The following is a 20546-nucleotide window of genomic DNA, read 5'->3' on the forward strand; positions in this document are numbered from 1 at the left end:
TTTGAGAATAGAACTAATGACCTCTCACAAGTTTGGCAAATGAATTCTCATATACATTCCTGGATTTATTTAGGTACTACATACTTCAAATACAGTGAGGAGTATTTTGTTTTCAGCCAAATTTACATCTCTTAAATACAGAAACACAGTTGAGAAAACGGAAACAAAGGCTTAGCAAGCCTGTTAGGTCATGGTGAATTACTTTTGTAGCTTCAGATGCTATGTAAACGATTTGCAATGACTTGATTTTAATTTGTAGTTGAAGCCCGTAAGTCTGTTTAACTCTGCTTCTATGGCTGTTTGTAAACAGGTATGATAACAAGAGAACATGGTATAATTCAATAACTGTATAAGTTTAGCATTATTCCTGACTGTTTCCACAAGATCTAGAGTAGAATAAGAAGAGTTAATTTTCCTAACCAGAATAGACTTCCTGAAGGGATTTCTTGCATGTTTTACTTGAAAGGATATGAATCAGAACAGTATTCATTCCATATGTAGCTAAAACAGTTCCTGACTTCTTTTTTTTTTTTTTTTTTTTGGTCAGGGTAGCAAGGAATACAGGATTTGGTTCCTAATAAAAATGAATAATAGAGTCCTGTTGGAAAGTTATTTGAGACCAAATAATACATTAATTTTAAGGGAAGAACAGTTTGAGGATCTTTGTCATTAAAATACATGGCATTAGGTAGTATAATATTAGGCATATTTGCTAATAAGTCACCATAATTAAAGTTTGCATGATGCCAAAATAGGTCACATGGATTTGATGTTTCAGCTCTTCTGAATGCAGTGCAGATTGCTTATCTCTCACAGTCACTGACAAAGCTGTAGAGGGGTCCGGAGTTGGCCTCCCACACACCTGTGTCAACTGCGCCCAGAATTTCTGCTCAAACCTCTCTGTGCCACGTAAACCTGTGAGGATAATTATATACCTTATCACAATTAAACCTTTTTTGTAGTAGACTTTATTTTAAATTCAAGTACAAAAATGCAGTTAAATAATTGTCAGTACAAACATGAAAGAACGGTCAGAGAGATAATTTTCTTCACACTGTATTTTATTTATACTGCATTCATTTTTCTGTCTCTGCGTATGCTTTCTGTGAATTCTAATTAATAGAAGGCCTGATTTTTCCAAACAGTTACATTGAATAATGGTGATCTAAAAGAGCGTACTTGTAAAACAAGGTATTACTCAGAGCATCCCACAGCAGGATAGTCCTCATAACCTTGATCCTGGCGTTCTAAGCTGTGTAAGTAGTTCTGTTGATTCCGCTGCGACTGGTCATATGAGAAACAGCCTCAGTATTAAGTTCATAGTTACAGATCCCTATCTTAAGAGCTTCAGTTTTATCAGCCTTTCTTTATCTCCAGTTATGTAGTAGTGATCGCATAGCCTCGCTGGTTATGCCTGAGGACTGTGAGCAGAGGAACGTTAAAGTAGTCCTCGCAGAGGGTATATAAATGTATTTCCTGAATTCCAGTGATATGGTTTGTGGCTTCCGGCTCAATTCACAAACTCATTTTTCTCACCAGCCATTAGGTAACAGAGTTTAAGGGACATATCCAGAATTTTAGGTCAAGTGTCAGAGGTAGAGATTTCAAGCAAGGAATAAGCAGCTCTTTAGGTTCACATTGAATGATGTGTGGACTGTGCATGGTCACAGTTGGGAAGCTCCAATGCTAAAACATTGTTTCTTTTTTGTTTTTCCATGTGTGAACATAATACAGACCTGTATGTGTATGTAGGAGATCTAGCATGACTTTTCCTTTTCCCAGTCTGCTGCAGGTGTCTCTTGAAAAGCGTTTCCCTAGGAGGTTTGCAGCTAGAGCAGCATACATCAGGCTGTGTGTGATGATCTGAAGGGAACTGTGTAATGTTAGATTGTTCAAAAGGAAGCGTTTATTTGATGCACTTAGAAAAGTTTCATGTGTCAGCTCTGGACTTCTAAAAATAAATGATGGAGATGCAGCAGAAGGAAATTCTTTCTGACCAAAACTTTATGTCGCTGGTGTCTGTAAGTAAATGTGAGACTAAAGTACCAAAGCTATTGGAAATGAGAACTCATTGCTCAGATAGCAGCCTGTGCAACTGATTTCATAAATTTACCAGGTAGTTATCATAGCATCCTAACATGTTGCAGCTCAGTAGTATTGTGATTGTAGGAAGGAATGTTTATAAGTATATAAAGGGTGAGTGCCACGAGGATGGAGTCAGGCTCTTCTCAGTGGCAAACAATGATAGGACAAGGGGCAATGGGATCAAGCTGGAACACAAGAGGTTCCACTTAAATTTGAGAAAGAACTTCTTCTCTGTGAGGGTGACAGACACTGGAACAGGCTACCCAGGGAGGTTGTGGAGTCTCCTTCCCTGGAGACATTCAGAGCCCGCCTGGACACATTCCTGTGCGACCTCACCTAGGCGTTCCTGCTCCAGCAGGGGGATTGGACTAGATGATCTTTTGAGGTCCCTTCCAATCCCAAACATACTGTGATACTGTGATACTGTGAATTTGTCACCTGTCTCTCCAGGTTTCATGAAGGACAAAGTTTTTAGCCTCCATTCATCTCCAGGTTGACAGTTTTAGTCCAGCCAATTAATTAGTGACCAGGATATCGGTATCAATCAACAGCTTTGTAACAGTGTATATAAAAAATGTTTGTTTATATATTTATTTAGTTCCTAGTAGTCTGTGGTATTGCTATAGCATGTGTAAAGGTTCAGGTGTTAGCACACGTGGAACTCATTGCAGGATCATTGCCAGTGCTGTGAACTCTTACAGGGCAGGAAACACGTTTTTTCTGTTCGCACAAAAAACCCCAACCCTGCCTCATACTTTGGATAGTCCTATAATGCAGATAATACAGAAATGTGTATTTATAGCAGTCTCTGTGCAAGGAACAAACAAGCAAATAGTCCACCAAATCCCACAGTAACAATTTCACCCATTTAATTATTTTCTTTTGAGTGCCTAGGAAATTGAGACCTATTGAAATGGCTTTTGAGAGTGTCAACTTTAATCTAACCAGAATATTTGAACTCAGACATTGAAAATAGTTTAACAGACAAAATACTGGGAACACAGGATAAGGTATGCAGACAAAAATGAAAAGGTGATACAGAATGTAAATCTTCTTTCATGGGCCTTATGACAATGCCATCTGATTATCATCCTCAAAAATACAATACAGGTACCTCTCATCCTCTGCACTCCATAAAAACCTAGCTCATAAATCAGTCAGGTTTTCATAAAAGTCAAATTGTAGTTTCTTTCTCAGGGTCATCTCTCTACATTTGAAGTTCCTAAAGAATTTCTCCTGCACTTTAATTTCTATTGTGCCAGGAAGCGGTGGATTTTTGGAGACTTTCTTTTGGTTGATCAAATGCTCTAGGCTCTTCCAGGGAGACAAGGCAAATTAAGGAATGGGTTCTTTTTTGAAACACTTAAGAATGTGCTTCAGGAAACAGAAAACTTAGTGGTTTTTTTTGTTTGTTTTTGTTTTTGTTTTTGTTTTTTCTATAGTGAAAGTAACCTGTGATTAAATTCCAAGGAAACTGAACTTCCAGGCAAAAGAAAATCTGAGATGTTAGTCAGAATCTTAGGACAAAGATGGCTAGAATTTAGACAGTTTGCTGTAATGTTGTCTAGAAGATCTTATCTGTGCATATATGTGTGGAGTGCTGAATGACATGGTGACATTTATATTGCTCTGTGGTTTGTCAAAAGAAAAAAGAAAAAGCTTGGTTTTCTAACTAAGTAGGAGAGAATGATACAGTGTATTCTGGCAATTGGTGGCCAGGCTGGGAGAACAAGGTCCTGTTTGTTCTCTAGGATGGGAACAGCAGAGAGAAATTCTGAACGAAAACATTGATTCTGGATAACATGAGGTTTTTTTTGAAAATGCCAAGATATTTTTCTTATTAGTGTCTCCACCAACATTGTAATTTTGTGAGGAAGGAGTCTCAGTGCTAGCTTGCTTAATTTTGTAGGAGTGCTGAAGTGAAGGCTGCTTATTTGTGTCAGGGGGAGCACGATGGGACAGTGTTCTGCAACCTCCAGAACTACAAAAAAAAAGATTCAAAAGAATCCATGTAAATGGAAAGGAAAGTTTGATTGTATTTGGTTACGGTTTTGGGGTATTTTGGAGGGGTTTTGGGTTGGTTTTGTTTGTTTCTTTGTTTTAAATTGAGACTTGGCTGTCCAGTTCTGAATGGTTGGGAATAGTTTGAGGGTGTGTTTGGAAGAAATCGATTCAAGGTCACCACCTGCCCCAGTGCTGCCCAGTGGCTGGTGGCATGTGCTGTCCCCGATGGGGCAGAGGACACTGGAGGACTGTGCAGCTGACACTGCGCTGACTGTGAGCTTGGTACCTCTGCCTCTGAACCTCACAGTAAATGTACAGGTATTTCTTGTTTGGAATAATGGCCTTTGCTGCGGGTGGTGCAAGTGTGTGTTTTCTCGTAGCTTGTAGAGGAATCTGACACAAGTTCAGAGCAGATCTTACATTGTTCTTGAGCCAAACGCTTCTGAGGAACAGAAGGTAAAAGAAGCTGCAAGACAAATTGAGTTGTGCCTTGTCTGCAAGCAATAAAATTTTTCAATCCACAGTACTGCTGCTTTCACACTGATAGGGATTATTATTTTCTAGTATCTCCATCATGATGGTGTTTTTGTTTCTTAATATTTTTACTATTTTGCTTGTGCTGTAAGCTTGGTTATATAGGGTCAGTGTGCTGAAACTGCTTATAGATGAGGCTGTGTTGTAGACATCTGTTTCATGCATTGACCCCAACCATTGCCTTCTTTTCACAGGAACAGGACATGAAGGAATAAAACATTACTATTTTAATGTTAGATACCGAAAAAGTCTTTGCTGTTTACAGGGTCAGTTTTGTAGTATCAATGTGCAAAAGCAACGGCTGAACTGCTGTTTCAGGCAGCTGGCTGTGGAGCTGCGTAGAAATGGGACTGAAGGAGTGATTGGTATTAACAAAACCCAAGGCGCTGTAAAACAAAACCAAAACCTCTCCCATCCTGGAAAGAATTATAAATAATATCAGTGAGTAGATCCATTTCTCACCTGACTGGGGCTTACAGTTTATGTTAGAATTTTTGTAGTAGAACAGGAGATCTTTTTGCGTTGTCTACAAAGAGTGTGTGACCACTTACGCTGTGTTTTACCTGGACAGCAAAGTATGTCTTTTTCCTTCCTTCCTTCCTTCCTTCCTTCCTTCCTTCCTTCCTTCCTTCCTTCCTTCCTTCCTTCCTTCCTTCCTTCCTTCCTTCCTTCCTTCCTTCCTTCCTTCCTTCCTTCCTTCCTTCCTTCCTTCCTTCCTTCCTTCCTTCCTTCCTTCCTTCCTTCCTTCCTTCCTTCCTTCCTTCCTTCCTTCCTCCCTCCCTCCCTCCCTCCCTCCCTCCCTCCCTCCCTCCCTCCCTCCCTCCCTCCCTCCCTCCCTCCCTCCCTCCCTCCCTCCCTCCCTCCCTCCCTCCCTCCCTCCCTCCCTTCCTTCCTTCCTTCCTTCCTTCCTTCCTTCCTTCCTTCCTTCCTTCCTTCCTTCCTTCCTTCCTTCCTTCCTTCCTTCCTTCCTTCCTTCCTTCCTTCCTTCCTTCCTTCCTTCCTTCCTTCCTTCCTTCCTTCCTTCCTTCCTTCCCCAGGTAAACCTGAAATCTAAATTCAGCATTTCATGATAGGGGAAAAAAAAACCTAAACAAACTTTGTTGCTCACATTTTTAACGAGATCCAGTGCTGTGCTAGAAGGCAGAGAGCAGTGTGGTATGAAACCAAATATTTCACTGAGGTCCATATTACTGATTTCATCTAAGTGAAGTTTTCCATGGGCTCCATCTACAACTGAGTAAAATCTAAATGTTACATGTCACTTGAATAGTGGGATTGAGACAGAGATGAATAGTGGGAAGGGGAAGGAAGATGAGACTGTAATAGTAAAACTGTACGTTGTAATAATTTAGGATCACCTCACTCCTTGGCCAGTACCATAGAGACAGAAAATCCTAATCATACCAGGACCACACACAGCCTTGCTTTCAGTGCAAATAGCAAAGGAAGAAGGGGGGAAAAAGCCGTAATGAGTATCCTTGAGAAAGCATCATATACAGAAAACTATTGTGGTATGTTCTGCATCTGCTCTGACCCAGAAAAGAACATCTGTTGCCCTTCTGCACAAGCTAATGCCTTCAAGAGTGCATTTTACAGTTGTGAGAGTGGGAGTGTGTACATATAACAGGACAGGCTAAGCGAATGAAACTCTAACTTTGCAATATATATATGTAAAATATATATGCCTATGTATTTGTAATATATATGCATTTTTTTCTGTCCTCAAATTAGAATAAGGTCTTGCATTTAATTTTAAATGTTTCCTCTTTGATCTGCCTCTTTTGAATCTGATTGAGGGAAACAGCATGTTCCCTTATTGAAGCATAAGCTGCTCTGCCATGAGTCTCCTATTTTGAATGCTTTAGGATTGTTACAGGCTTCTGTAGTAATAAGTTAAATAAATAAACCTCTAGCAGCAATTTTGAAGATATGAGCTTAGTGTGCACACACCTGTTGTGTATATTTGACACTTCTCTCCCCTCCACCCCATCCAATAAGCTTTTATAGATGTCTTTTCAGTATAGTTAACCTGCAGTGCTTGGTAACGCTGACGATGGTTCCGCGACCATAACCATAATATTCTGAATATAAAAGATAAATTATTTTGTCTGTTCATTTTTCTCCTTCTCCTCGTTTCATGTAGAGTGTCTCTTCTGCTGAAGTGCCTCTATATTGAGGACTCCACAGAAGGTAAAGTTAGCACACTAAACTCTTAAATCTTGCTTGTGGTAGCTTCTACTGTCTGAAGATTTGGGAAGGACTTGGCAGTACCTGAGTGTGCACACGAATGGTTTTTCCTCCCCGCTGTTCTTGCTGGCGAATGATCCTTGAGGGACTTTTGCCAGCCAGTGCAAGTCAGAACAGCCTCTAGGAGTGACCGCACCGATAAAGGTATCGGGCAGCCTTTCCTCCTTGCTGAGCTCAGCAAAACCAGGCTGCCAGTGACCCTGATCTATCATTTTCAAAGTCATTTCATATTTTTCGCTCAGTAATCACAGTAGCTGCAGTGGAGAGTATTTAGCTCCACATGAGAGTTGTCAAACGTAACAAAATAAGAAATTAAATGATTGTTACAAAACAAGTGCCTGGAAGAGTGAGCTTCCAGTCTTAATGCTTCTCTGAAACGACAGAGATACCTTTTAAAATATGAGCTTTAACATAAAGTTTCTGTTCAAAACACATTCCTTCTGAAACATAAACTCAATTAAAAGAGTTTTGCAGGTTGGAATAATTTTCATGATGTCTGTAAATACTGTTCTGTAGCACTATTCTCACTGCCACAATAGTTCTGTATATTACCAAGTTTAAACCAACAAATATCTATTTAATAATTAATGGTTTATTTTTGTGTAAAATAATGGAATTTTCTTTTTGTGGATGAGAATTCCTCTTTTTATGTCAGATTGTGTTTGAATTTATATTTCTCATTCTTTTTTTAGTTTGTTTCAAATCCTCGTCCGAACATTTGCCTCTCTCTGACCTCTAATACTCTGGATTAAAAAAAAAAGCAGAACTCCAGATGGTTCACTTCATAGAATGGGGACACCTTTATTTGAAAGGGATTTAAGTATGAAACCAGTCATGTGACAAAGAAAATAAAGCATCTTCATCAGCAGTCCTTAAAAATTATGTATGTGGTTTCGGACATCCTTGAGTAGTAGTATGTCATTGGATCTCCAAGACTTTTAAACACCTTCCAAATTTCTCGTGGGCTGAAAGCTATCTGAACTGAGTCTGATTAGATGTCTCAGAAGCCTGTGGTAGGTATCCCATTCATTCTGATCTCTTTTCTAATTGCTATAGTAGCGTACTGCTTTTCTGCAGCTGTGCAGAAGTGGGGCTTGGTGTCTGGTCATCAGTGAGTGGTTACAGAATATAGCAAAGGGCAGTCCCATGTGTGCCCCTCATGGAGCAAAGCACAGGTCATTTAGTAATCTTTTGATAGATGTCTTCCAAACTGCAGTAATCTGAATTCTAGGACTTACTCTGTGTGCCTCTGGGCTTAGAAGAAATGCTTGATAGAAAGAGATTTCTTGACAAAAGTGCTAGTGAAAATACTGCTCTTTCTCCCATTTTATGTAGTTGTGGGAATAACTGCAAGGTATCAAATGATGAGTGACTAAAAATAAGTTTTTTATGTGAAAGAAGATCTGTACCAAAAAGATGCCAAACATGATGATACAATAGGAGAAACCCCGGCCTCAAGAATAATAATGATAATGCAGAGATTTAATTGAATATGTTGGTCAACTCTCTGCCGTAAATCATAATCAGATGCATATCTTTTTCGTTATTCATGCTGTGGTAGCACTAAGAGTCACTAGGCATAGCTGGTTCTCTAAACACACAAGAAGGAGGTGGCCTCTGCTCAGAAGAATGTTAGTGTTAAGTATGAGAGAGGAGACAACATGAGGATATATTAAACCAGGCAGAACATGAGGTAATGTTAATTGTGCTGGTGAACACAAGAAGCAACTGGAGGATGAACCTTGCTGTCAAATGTCTTTATCTGATGACAATCTTTTTGGTGTGATGCCCAGAGGGATATAGTTTGTTTTAACTGAGCTCAGAGTTGAAGGTAGATCAAGCAAATCTTCCAGTCTATGAAAACATTCTTCATGTTAAAAATATTTTCATGTTGCTCTTAATTACTATTTTCTGCAAATAACCAGGCAATAATAGTAATTATAATATTATAATAACATTATAATAACTGAACAACTGTACTCACACAGTTGTGTGACAGTCTCCTGGGACACCCTGGGGCTCCAGTGTTACCCCAAAACCTTCAGATAAGCTAGAGAACTTTGCTGGTTACCAGTGAACTATGAAAAACCCTTCCTGTGATCTCTGACATGCTGGTTCTTCCTTCAGCCATGCAGCAGAATATATAAAGACACACCTGAGGGTTCCTCAAATTCTGCAACGTAAATACACAGGAATAGGGAATCCATGACAGTAATCTTGTCTGGACAAACTTAGAGGACTTTGAGTGTATGAGAAAGTCCTGAGCAATTTAATCTTAGTAGATTAGACATGGGGGGGGGGGGGGTGTTTATTGAAAAACTATGTACTGTAAACATTTTTAAGTGTATTGTGTAGCTTGAATGTAGTGCAGTAAATCTATAAACCTCGTCATGGGGAGCTGGCATGGCTGGAGTGCTCTGTCTGTCCATGAACAGCCATTCGGTGAGGCTGGGGACTGGTGCTGCAGGGGTCAGGAGACAGCAAAGTGCTTCCCACAGTGGCTTTGCAGCAAAAATGGTTAAGATGCTTCATTGTCCACTACCAGACTCCAGGCAGATTCAGTCTCTCTGGTGGCATCCTATTCCATAATTGATTCATAATATGTCCTTGGAGAGTTTTGATTACTCTCTCAGTCATTCCTAACTAAACTGGATTTGAATTGTGTTCAGCTGGACTCAGCAACAGATGTCAGGTATCACTAAATAATGAAGAGTCATGTATGAGAAAGGCAAGAATATTCACTTTTTCTGTAATCTTGGCCAAATTAATCTTTTACTCTGCATATTTTTTCAAAATAGCTTTGTGTCTTTACTATTAGTGAAATACTAGGATATAGACAATGTATAAGTATTGCTGTGGAATTGAATACAATTATCTTGGGGACGTGTCCTGCTCTGGTTTACTTTAATTCATTTTTCACCTATTATTAAGTGTTAAAATAAAAAATAAGAGAATTACAAGTAGTGCCATAAATCAATATGTGTCCTGAACTGCACAGCAAGTCATTTTTATAAGAGGGTAATCCCCAGTATTTATAATAAATCAAGTTCATTATCTTTTGAGCTTCCTGATTAAAGTAATTAGTCATTTATGCTGATACAAAGCCATCAGTGAATACACTGCTTTGTTTCACAAATATTGAATCTTAAATTGTTTCGTAAGGGTCATTGGTTATAATCAGCTGCACATTGTAATGAAAATTGGTTGTTTTGTTGGTGGGGAAGTAGTTTCCTCTAACCCAAATTGATACACCAAGCAACTCTCTGGCAGTTAGAACAAACTGCCTTTAAGGCTGCAACGTGAAAACTAATTAAAAATGCCAGATAAGACATAGCAGGTGGAGTTAGGCAGATGATTAGGGTCCTAGAGCACCTTCCTTATGAGGAGAGACTGAGGGAGTTGAGTCTGTTCAGCCTGGAGAAGGGAAGGCTGAGAGGGGATCTCATTGGTGTTTATAAATATCTCAAGGGTGGAGGTCAAGAGGATGGGACCAGACTCCTTTCAGTGGTGCCCAATGACAGGATGAGGGGGAATCGGCACAGACTGAAGCACAGGAGGCTCCATCTGAATATGAGGATAAACTTATTTACTTTGAGGGTGCCAGAGCACTGGAACAGGCTGCCCAGAGAGGTTGTAGAGTCTCTTCCTCTGGAGACATCCAGAACCCACTCCGCAGGGAGCACTGGTGCTGCTGCTATCCCCAGGTCTGCAGCCGCCCTGCTCGGACCTGCCGTCCCCCAGACAGCTGTGCAGAGCTCTGGTTAGTGCCATTCACCAAGTCTTTGGGAAGCTGGGAACTGGTTTGGAATGTGAGTTCTTCTCTCCAGATAGGCATAAAACACAGGACATCGCCAAACTAAAGTTCCTTCTCTTGAGCTATGGGAAGGCATGCATGAAATAGGCCTTATTCCTTTAGCTGTTGGTAAGATTAGTCTGTTTTGGGCTAGGCTGAAGCACAGCTTATTTTTCCGTATGAAAACATTGTGTGCATCTGGAATGTGATAGTTTCTCCTCTGTTTCCAGATGTCAATTCTGACCAATAAGTACTTGGCATCATTTCCACAAAAGTCACCCTTAGTCTGGAATAAATATGTACATGGAGGACAAAAGGTGATGCTTCCCTGGAAGAGAAGGTCAGAAGTGTCCTGAGTTGTTTTCTGGTTGTTACTTGGGTATGCCTATGCTCATAGGTAGTGTAAATCTAGCTTTTTTCTGTGAGGGCATTTTTGCTTTTATCAGTACTGCTGTCCCAGACTGGGTGCTCCCAAGAAGAATAATGCTTGTGAGCAATATAATTAATTGCTAATTAATCTTCACTTCCTAAATGAGATGACAATTCTGGTTCCAAAATAAGTGACTTATTACATATTTAAAGGATTCCAGTAAGGAAGAAGGTAAAAGTTGAAAATAGGTGAAATGGACTATGGCCTTTCACTGGCTTCTTCAGCCTTATTCTTTTATCATACTTTCCCCTGTTCCACAGACTCAAAATGTTTCCCCTTGGCTTTCAGCAGCTGGTTTGCAGTTACTGCAGACACTATAAAGAAAATGTAAATGGATTAAGCTGTTCTTCTGTTCATTGCGCTTTAAGTCAAAAGCATCGCCTAATATTAAAAAAAGAAGTGGACGTTACAGTAAGAGAAGTGTATTTTATCTTTTCAAACTGTGGACACAAAGCCATTATACTGACTGCTTGGTCAGGTATTCTGAGGATTGTTCCAAATTCTGTCCCACACCAGGGGGTACAATGTCTGTTTCCATCCTGGACAGGGAGTGCTGGCACCTGACGGTGCCTGAAAGCCACAGCAGCACAGATATGGTTCCTTTGGATGCTGCAGCTGTGATTTGTGTTAAGAACTGAAAGGCGCATTTCAGTTTGGTTCTTGATCCTTTTTATTTATATTGATGGCAAAACTTTCATTGATTGAGGACTGATCACAACATGTTACAGGATCTTGTGAAAATGTAACCTTAGAAAGGACCAGGATCTACTTCACCTCAAACTTTCATTATATTTAAAGGAAGCAAGTCTTCTGATTTGGTTTCTATGTAAAATTCCAATTCAGGGGTAATTATGAATCTCCAAATTCTTTCATTTCATATTAGATTACATCCTTTATTTAAGGTTAAAATAAGGGAAACCTTCCTATCAGTTACTTTGGTCACCTGCTGTGCGAACTAAAAATGCCGTACTAATCTAAAAAGGAGAGTCAGTCAGAATCACATTTGAATTCCAGTGTAACAGGAAGGAGACAATTAGGAGAAGGAAATTAGCTGAACTAGTGCTATTTTATTCTACTCGATTTTGAAGTCTGCAATCAATCAAATACATCAAGAATGGAAGGTATGTTTTTAAAGAGGTACAGGTCTGATTACAGTGATGGTCTGTGAATTATAATTGTAAAATATGAATGCTGACATGTTACTATAGTTGCTTTTTTTCTTATAGCTTATACTCCTGTGGGAAATAAGTGATGACATATAGGGTGAGGATTTGAGAGGTTTGTCTTAGAAGGGAGGGTAGTTGTGACTAAGTGCAGGGTTAACACATGAGCTCTGGCATTTTTCTTCCTGTTGTTAGTGCTGAAACACTGAGCAATTTCACAAGGAAGCTTAAATGTGCATTAGAGAAGGACTTTGCCTATGCTAGGACAAAGAAAATAGATATTTTTCAGATATTCTGTGTTTCTAAGCATTGTAGCATTGTCCATACTAAAAAGCAGGCAGACTACAATAAGTCCTTTAAGAGAGTGAACATTGTCATTTGAAAAGAAAATGGGTACTCGTGACTGTTCACCACCTGGGTATTAATGCAGCCAATTACTGTGTCCTGCCTTTCACACATTATTATGTTAGAGCAAGAAAAGAGCCAATATTGTATTTTATATGACCTTCCTAATGCTATATATACACATATAGATTTGTGTTATTTGTCTCTTTGATTCACCAAATGTTTCTTATTTGTGGCTCAAGGCATTTATTTATTGCAAGGCTTCAAGCTGTGGTAAGCAAGGTCATAGATTAAGAATTGATTTCCACAGTTGCTCTAGCATACAAACTAAATTTCTCCTGGTTGGTTATAAAAACTACAGCTGGGTATAAATTCACCTTTTCAACATTGTCTTGAAAATTAACATTAACGCAAATGAGAAAATAGTCTAACTATGTATTGCATGCTTATTTCAGGCCTTCAGTTAAAACCTAAGGAAGTGAATTGTTTTTATGCTGCAAACTTCTAAGTAAAACCATGCTAGTAGTAAAGTTTTTTTATTATTTCACTTTTTTGTTTTGTTTTGTTATGGCTTTGTCTCTCTTTTTTTTTTTTTTAAATAAGATTTTCTGTATAGTTTCTAGCAAATCATGTTTTGATCAATATGTTGATTAGTTCCTTGGTTTTGCCATGTGCTCTTGGAGCCATTGCTAATTACAAGAAGAATGTAGGTTTCGAAATGGAATATAGTTTCTCTCCTTTGAAAATAGACAGCCCTACTAGAAACAGAAATATTGAGCTATTTTGTAACCTTTGTCTCTAATGTGAAACACAATATCTTGTTAAACTGAAGGAATATTCAGGCTATAAACCTAAAACTCACTAAAATTAAGGAGCTATGCTTTGGGGATGTGTTTAAGGTGTTCTTTGTGGGTTGTAGTGTGTTTTTTTGTGTGTGTGGGCTTTTTTTTTAAGGTGTGCTTTGTGTTAGTAATGATAGTTGAGCTGCACTGTGCACAGCAATCAATTTGTGTAAATGTCAAAGATGTATTACTCTGATAAATCTTTGCTACAATACTCAGATTCCTAGTAACTATATAATAAATTTTGAGTTACAGAAATTGGCTTCCTAGACACATCTTTAAAGAAAATATTTCTAATATAATACCCTGCCACTGCTCTCCATTTTTGAATGGGTATGCCTAGAGCACAAACCATAATATGAAGTGTATGTTTTCAGATCATAATCAACATCATCAGGTGGCTTTACCAACATTAGCTTGTTCTCTACTGTTCCTGCACACATCAGCATTCCTGTTTCTGCCATTAGCAGAAGAACCAAATTGCACAATTATTTTTCTAGGATAACAGAGTATTGTATTTTTTCAATGGGAGTTCTTGGTTTGCAGTGCAGCATTCACACTGCACCTTGTGTCAAGTCTTCTGTGTGACTCTGTTATGTAAAAATAGAGGCTAGATTGCCAACCTTCTTGCACACTAGTGCATGAAATATCGTTCTTCACGATGGTCACAATATGTACGTAAAGAAAAGCAACTGGAAAGCAAAGTGCTGTGTGTGATGAGAGCGGTAAAACAGTTTGGCAGCTAAAACAGGTATGCAGTTGTTTTAAAATACAGTCTTTGTTAACAACAACAACAACAAAAGTGCAGAAATTAAGTACCGCACACTTAGAAATCATTCCTCTTTCCAGTTCACATGGATGTTTTGGAGGAATAAAGATGTGAAATTTGTCTGTTGGTACTGATTCTTATCCCATCCGTGAGCTCTGTTTTGCAGGGTTAGAATTACTGGATCTCCTGTCATGGCTGTTCCCAGAAAGCCATTTTGTTAGTGCTTGATCTTATTTTTGCAAAGTCTTGAGTTGGAGCTTATTTTGAGGTATTGAAACCTGAGGATTTTGTCAGTGTTTAAAATGCCCGTGTATATAATGAACTTCCTTTTGACTTCCTTGAGATTTCCATGCAGACATATCTCAAAACATGCAGCTTTGTGGTGAAATGAAGTGAATCTATTCAACTCAGATTTCCTCTGAATAATAAAACATTCCCACTGAAAGCCTTGTTAGGAAGGAATTACGATTATCAAGTCTGGTAGTCAGGAAGGCTTCTTGTCAGGGTATTACTGCAGGACTGACTCAAGCATGGTTATGCCTGACTGAATGCAACATTTCCGCCTATTTCCAAAATGTGGATTTCTTTTTTTGAAAAGCACTTAAATATGTATGAAGCATATTGGACTGACTGATTAACTTTGAATAAATTCCTCTGACAAATGAGGGAAATGACGAGAAAGCAAAAATAACTAGTTGAGCAGGAATTGTTGTGTGATGTTGGCTGCCTGCAGAGGCACAGGGCTGCTACAGCTGTATCACTGGTAATTCATTGTAGAAACACCTGACAGTAAACTGTGAGGAACACAACCTTTTCAGGAGTAGATCTGGCACCAGTCTCCTCTGTATTGATGTAGCAGAACACATTTCCAGATCTTTTCTCCCCACCTTGCCCCAAGACAGATGAACTAGATGGAAGAATTACTACTCAGTTTTATTCTACTCCCGTGATGAGGTTGGTACAAGGACATAATAGTGCTAGAAACCTGGCATTCTACTTCTTGATCCTCCTTGACGTCAGGTGTGTTCCTAAAAGCTGCAAGGTCAGTCTCTGCAGTCACCTAATTCTCATGCCCAGTTTGTTCTCATGTGGAACCATTCTCCAGTGACACCCAGTGCAAAACATTAAAAAAATGGTGTTTCCAACAAACAGAACAGAAAAGGCTGGTGAGCAGGGAGAATCTCACCATTTGTGCCTTGTGCAATGTGCTCGAAGAAAATAATGGAGGGAGGTGAAGAGAGATGAACGATTTCTTATATAAACTACCGAAAAAGGCCCTCTGAGATTTATGGGCAGGAGTCAGCAGTATACATCTAGGAAAAGTCTGTCTAGCTGCGGCCTAGAAGTTTGGCTTATGAAGGAATCTGTTGTGAAAAATGCTGTTTGAAAAACTGCACCCACAGCATGTGTGTGGGACTGCTGAGGTCTCTGAGTTAGCAGAGAAGTTTGCTACTGTGGTGACTTCCATCTTCCCTTTGCATTTTAATTCTGGCATGTTTGTTATCTCAGCACGCGATGCAAAATCTAGCAAAGTCTGTGGTCTTTCTGACTTTAATCGGAAGTTCCCTGAAAGTTTAAAATGTGTAAATATAAATATTCTTATACTTTGATTTTTGTGACGCAACTTGTGCTTTTTCAAATGTTGTTATCATAATGTACATATACTCCAGTGGTAGTATTCTTTTACTTTAGTGGGGATTAATTCCCCAAAATTCAATATCTGCAGCTGGAGGGCTAACCAGATCATTTCAGAAAGAGCAAGGGACCACAGTCATTTACATTAGATGTGGCTTTGTCATGCTCAGATAGGTCAAAAAGACTGGAGATCACCACTGTATGTGTGGCTGCAGATTCTTCCAGTCTGTGGGACTGCACAGTGATGCAGGGTCAGCATGTGCAGCCTCTGTGCTCCCCACCGCACAGCGTGTGGGGTCAGGGACTGGGCTGGAGACGGCAGCTAATAACAGGAATTCATCTATTGCTCTCCCATCTGCAATCTCCTTGGGAATATAACTCCTTGGCACATGCTAAAACAGCAGTGAGGCTTCTTTAGCTGCTCTGAGGGAAAAAAATAAAGAAAAAATTAATGCAAGTAGTACCTAGTTGTGCTTTCCTGATTTCATCCTCCTGCCACCCGCTGCCTTGCTCTGACACGGATGGTTCTGCAAACTACACTCGGGGAGAAATTGTGAACAGCCACTCTGCTGAGACTCTTCCCAAGCCTTCTTCCATGTGCTGTTCCCTCAACACCAGAAACAGCTTCCTCAATAACTGACAAAGAATTCCAATTACAGAATTTAAGCAGATGTGTTCATTGCTTTTTTTCCCTCATGATAGCATTTTCACCAAGGACCAGATGCCAGCACCAAATGATGGTTTCATCCCAGGTGGCTTTACTCTCTGGCGTGATGGTGGAAAATGGGACCTATTGCATGTTATTATCAGGGTAAAGGAATTGGATGAGCAAGAAGAAAAGGCTGCCAAAAAATGAAAATATGTGACCGATGGAGTCCTGGTACTGTAGGTTTCAAGTCATCTATAATTTAAAAGAAGTATCAAACTCATTAGTGCATCTTATCTGTTTTAAAAGAGCTTTAGTCATACCCCATTCTTCACTGCTTCTCTGCTGTGGAATTTTTCCACTGCGATAAGGCTGATTGAAATGTTTCAGGTTTTCATCTCCCTAGTAGAAGGGGTCAACTCCCAGCCAGCAGAGCCGGGCGTGAAGCAGCTCTGCACTGTGCGTTCCACCTCCGTGCTTACACCATTGCTGTGGTTACATTTGGGCAGCTCTAGATTTCAGTACTGATGCATCATTTTGTTTTCAGTTTTTAATTAACAAGTTTTCATGGCCAGGTGACAGCACAATAGGGGGTTTCATATCCACCAACGGCGCTCCCCCCCAAAAAAAAAGGTTCGTCTGTGAGTGAAATGCTATTAAAAGCAACATTTGTATGGATGCCAAGTGGGAAGAGACAGCAAGTTTGTAATAAAGAACAATTAATTTGTTTCAGAAGGAACATATGTAAAATAATAAATTATTTTAAACCAGTTTTTCTTCTGTTTCTCTTCTTTTAATCTCAGTTTTCCATAAGAATAATAGTAGTGATTTTCTAACTAGGCAACAAAGACTTAATGTCTCAGTAACCTTGCACTGAAATGCTAGTATTTCACAATACTGATATCTAATTTTAGGAATCAGCCTTTATGCATTGAATGTCTTGAAATTTACTACTTTCTACACTTAGAGGTTTTGATAAAGGCAAGCAGACTTCATTTAGTTCATCACCGTAGGGCAGAATGAGACACTTTATGGATTTTTCATAAGCACACACATTTTTGTTTACAGATGGGTAAACACATTAAGTTGTGTAACACCTGTGTCTAAGTACATGTAGCAGCAGTAGGTATTTATGCTGGGCACAGGTTATTTTTTCTCCAGGTATGTAGGCATAAAGCCTGGGTAAAAATGCAATGTTTAGTTTTTAGACATTGAACCAGGTCCTTTGGTGAGGCGTTACTTTATGCAAACATGGTTTCTATATTGCTGTGTGGGAGGACTGTAGCATTCATCATGAAACCCAGGGCTGGCAACAAGAAAATCTGAGAAGCATGAGAAGACCTTTCCAAAAGGAAACTTGCAAGAAAAGTTTTCATTTGAAAGGCCGTGGTTGACTTTCTCAAATTACAGTTGTTTGCTCATCTGATCCGCTTGTCCAGTAAAAGTAGTACTACATCCTGTGACATCTGCAGTAGAGCTTTTTTGATCATGGGGATCCAGTGTTCACTGCTTGATGGCATTTGCTTTTATAAACAAGAACTACGATTGTTAATGTTCTTGTGAGTATCCTAAATCAGCATTTGGAACATACATATTTCAGTTGTGAATATGCAGCCAGAGCTTGATACTATAACCACTGTGTTCCAGTTATTTATTTGGTAAGTATTTTTGCATTTTAAAAATAAAATGTATGGAATTTTTTACAAAACTAAAATTCTTGCAATGGATACTTCATCACTAAAAATAAGCATTATCATGGATCCTTTCTCAGTCTTCAGCCTTTGCAAGTTGCAGTAGCACACCTTCTGAAACACATGAATGCTGATTTAGAAGAACACCTCGAATCGCTGATGCGCGTTTAAGAAGAGGCATCAGCAGTGTAAGATGGCTATACCACTATTTTCGCTCCATGGGAAGTCTGCTCAATGTTTTGCAGTGCCATGCATGCTCTGTTACATGGTTTACCCGTACACTGGCTCGACCAGCGGAAAATCAACAAAAACATGCAGATGCTGAGAGAGGTGCTTGAAGAAGTTGAAGAAGTAGAGGTCATCTGGTGTGAAGCTTCTAGGTATGCCCTTCTTTTTATCAACACAACAACCTAGTACTTGAAATATTTATTTTCTTTTCCTTAATGTCTGAATACAGATTTGTTTATAATATTTATTGATTTCTTATTGATAGGAAGTTGAAGAAGAGAGTTGAGCAAAACATACAGGGCAGTTCATGTTAGTACAGAACTGTTTTCTCTTTTCTACCTTCTCAATAAAATGCAGTGGCATGAGACAATTTGAGCGCAGTCCTAATGACAAGGAAAAGCAAAAGAGAAGGCCACAGAATTGCAAACACAAATTAGGTATTACTTGCTCATTTGAAAGTGGCAAGGAGACAGCCAATACATTGCTCCATGGCTAGCTCTAAATTACTACTGGTGCCCCAGCTGTGTTTTATATATATCATGTCACTCTTGTACTTGATCATCCTTCTCTCATTGTGTTTTACGTTCTTGGGCTGTCCAAGTTCATTTGTGGCAGAGAGAAGCCTCTGTGCTCTTTTTGGATGGCTTTTGGTTTCTGTTTTCCTTTGTTTTAAAAAAGAATCAGGTTGCAAATCTTACATGGGGGGGTTAAGTTGTGGAGCTCATCCTTGCTTTGCTATCTAGAACATGAGCATCTGATACATGCCGGTTCTCCACTTGCTGCAAAAGTACTCTAGCAACACCATGCTGTTCTGATTGCTTTTTGTCTCTTTTTTTTTCTTCCTCTCAAAGGAATGTGTGGATGTTTCCTGATTCATTAGTACTTTTTAATTCATTGAAAGCTATTTCTTTATTTGAATAAAAGAGGAGATAGTAAAAACTAGCTGCACTGGAGTAGACCAGTAGACAGCCAACTAGCTATTTAGGCTTTGTTTAGGGAAGACAGATTTTGCTCCCTTATTGTCTTTCTCTTAAACAAACCAAGAGGTGGGTTTGTTCTCTTTTACACACCCATCTTTACACTTCTTCACACTCATCTGCAAATCAAGTCCATTGCTAAGCTGAGGTGCTCTCTCTGCCTAAACTTAAATTGACCCTAAGAGTAGTCTTAAGAAAGTCAATCTACATGATCTGTGTGCTTTCAGTCTGTATTGTTGTTTGCAACCTGAATGTAATTTGGTTTCACAGCACCCGAAGTGTGCCAGAGGATACCTAATCCTGCAGATGGGTAATACATTGCCCATTTCAAGTCCTGTCAGGCCATAATTGAAGCATGGGTCTGTGCTGAAACTTTCCCTGCCCTCCCAGTATAATCCTGGAATTTAGGTTGATAACAACCTCTTTATATGGAGTGGAGGGTTTGTATGGTGAATGGCAGTTGAATTTACAAGTGAAAAGGAGCTCAGATACCTGCTGAAAAGACTGTAATGATATAAGGAGCTGAGATATTGGATGTAGAACTAACTGACACACAGTTTTAAAAAGCTGGGGGCTTACAGGAGAAATTAAATGACCTCTCTGTTGTATAGCAGAAATGGATCAATGGCTTTGTTTTTATGTTTTTGTTTAAAAGATAACACCTGCTGGCTGCAGAGTGGGTGGATTCAGCTTCTGTCTGGAGCCTGAGCAAATCACTTGAGGAAGATCTTGCTTTCTGCTGCGTCCTAAAGACAACATGGAAGGGGAGAGCATCTATGAGGTTGATTCTGGAGATGGACTTGGAGGTAAGGATGCCTATCACCTGTTGTTTCCATCTCAGATGGCTGGTTACAGGGAGCCCTTATGACAATGGACCTTGGAAACCACAAAAAACAACTGTCATAAAGATGTCCACAGTTCATTGATTGTATGATGTCATTTTACAAGCAATGAATAAAAATATTTGAAAACTATTGTGTCCTAGAGGAAGTGACACACCTAGACACTGCATGTTCTGTGTGTTGTTTTTTAGAGTCTGAGATGTCCCAGAGATGATGCAAACCCTAAATATTTACAATAAAAGTAAAGGCATGTAGCCTTTTCTCTATTTCTTTGTTTCTCATTTTTCTGTCTCTCACGTGCTGAATAACTGTATT

General features: G+C 39.3%; 1 protein-coding gene across 7 annotated transcripts in view; it reads left to right on the plus strand.

The window, feature by feature from the left end:
- Window positions 1–20546, plus strand: part of PPP2R2C (protein phosphatase 2 regulatory subunit Bgamma) — a 201984-nt gene that overhangs the window by 84632 nt on the left and 96806 nt on the right. The window contains exons 2-3 of one of the 7 annotated variants that reach the window (XM_071808559.1): window positions 18430–18564; window positions 20045–20195. The exons of 5 other annotated variants lie outside the window; for them this stretch is intronic. In XM_071808559.1, coding sequence (XP_071664660.1) covers window positions 20147–20195 — 49 coding nt within the window. In that variant the 5' untranslated portion in view covers window positions 18430–18564; window positions 20045–20146. The remainder of the gene's footprint in view (window positions 1–18429; window positions 18565–20044; window positions 20196–20546) is intronic. One more of the 7 variants, XM_065837460.2, reaches the window with a different exon arrangement.

This window comes from Patagioenas fasciata, chromosome 4 (assembly GCF_037038585.1).
Source record: "Patagioenas fasciata isolate bPatFas1 chromosome 4, bPatFas1.hap1, whole genome shotgun sequence".
In the NCBI taxonomy this organism is placed as follows: domain Eukaryota; kingdom Metazoa; phylum Chordata; class Aves; order Columbiformes; family Columbidae; genus Patagioenas; species Patagioenas fasciata.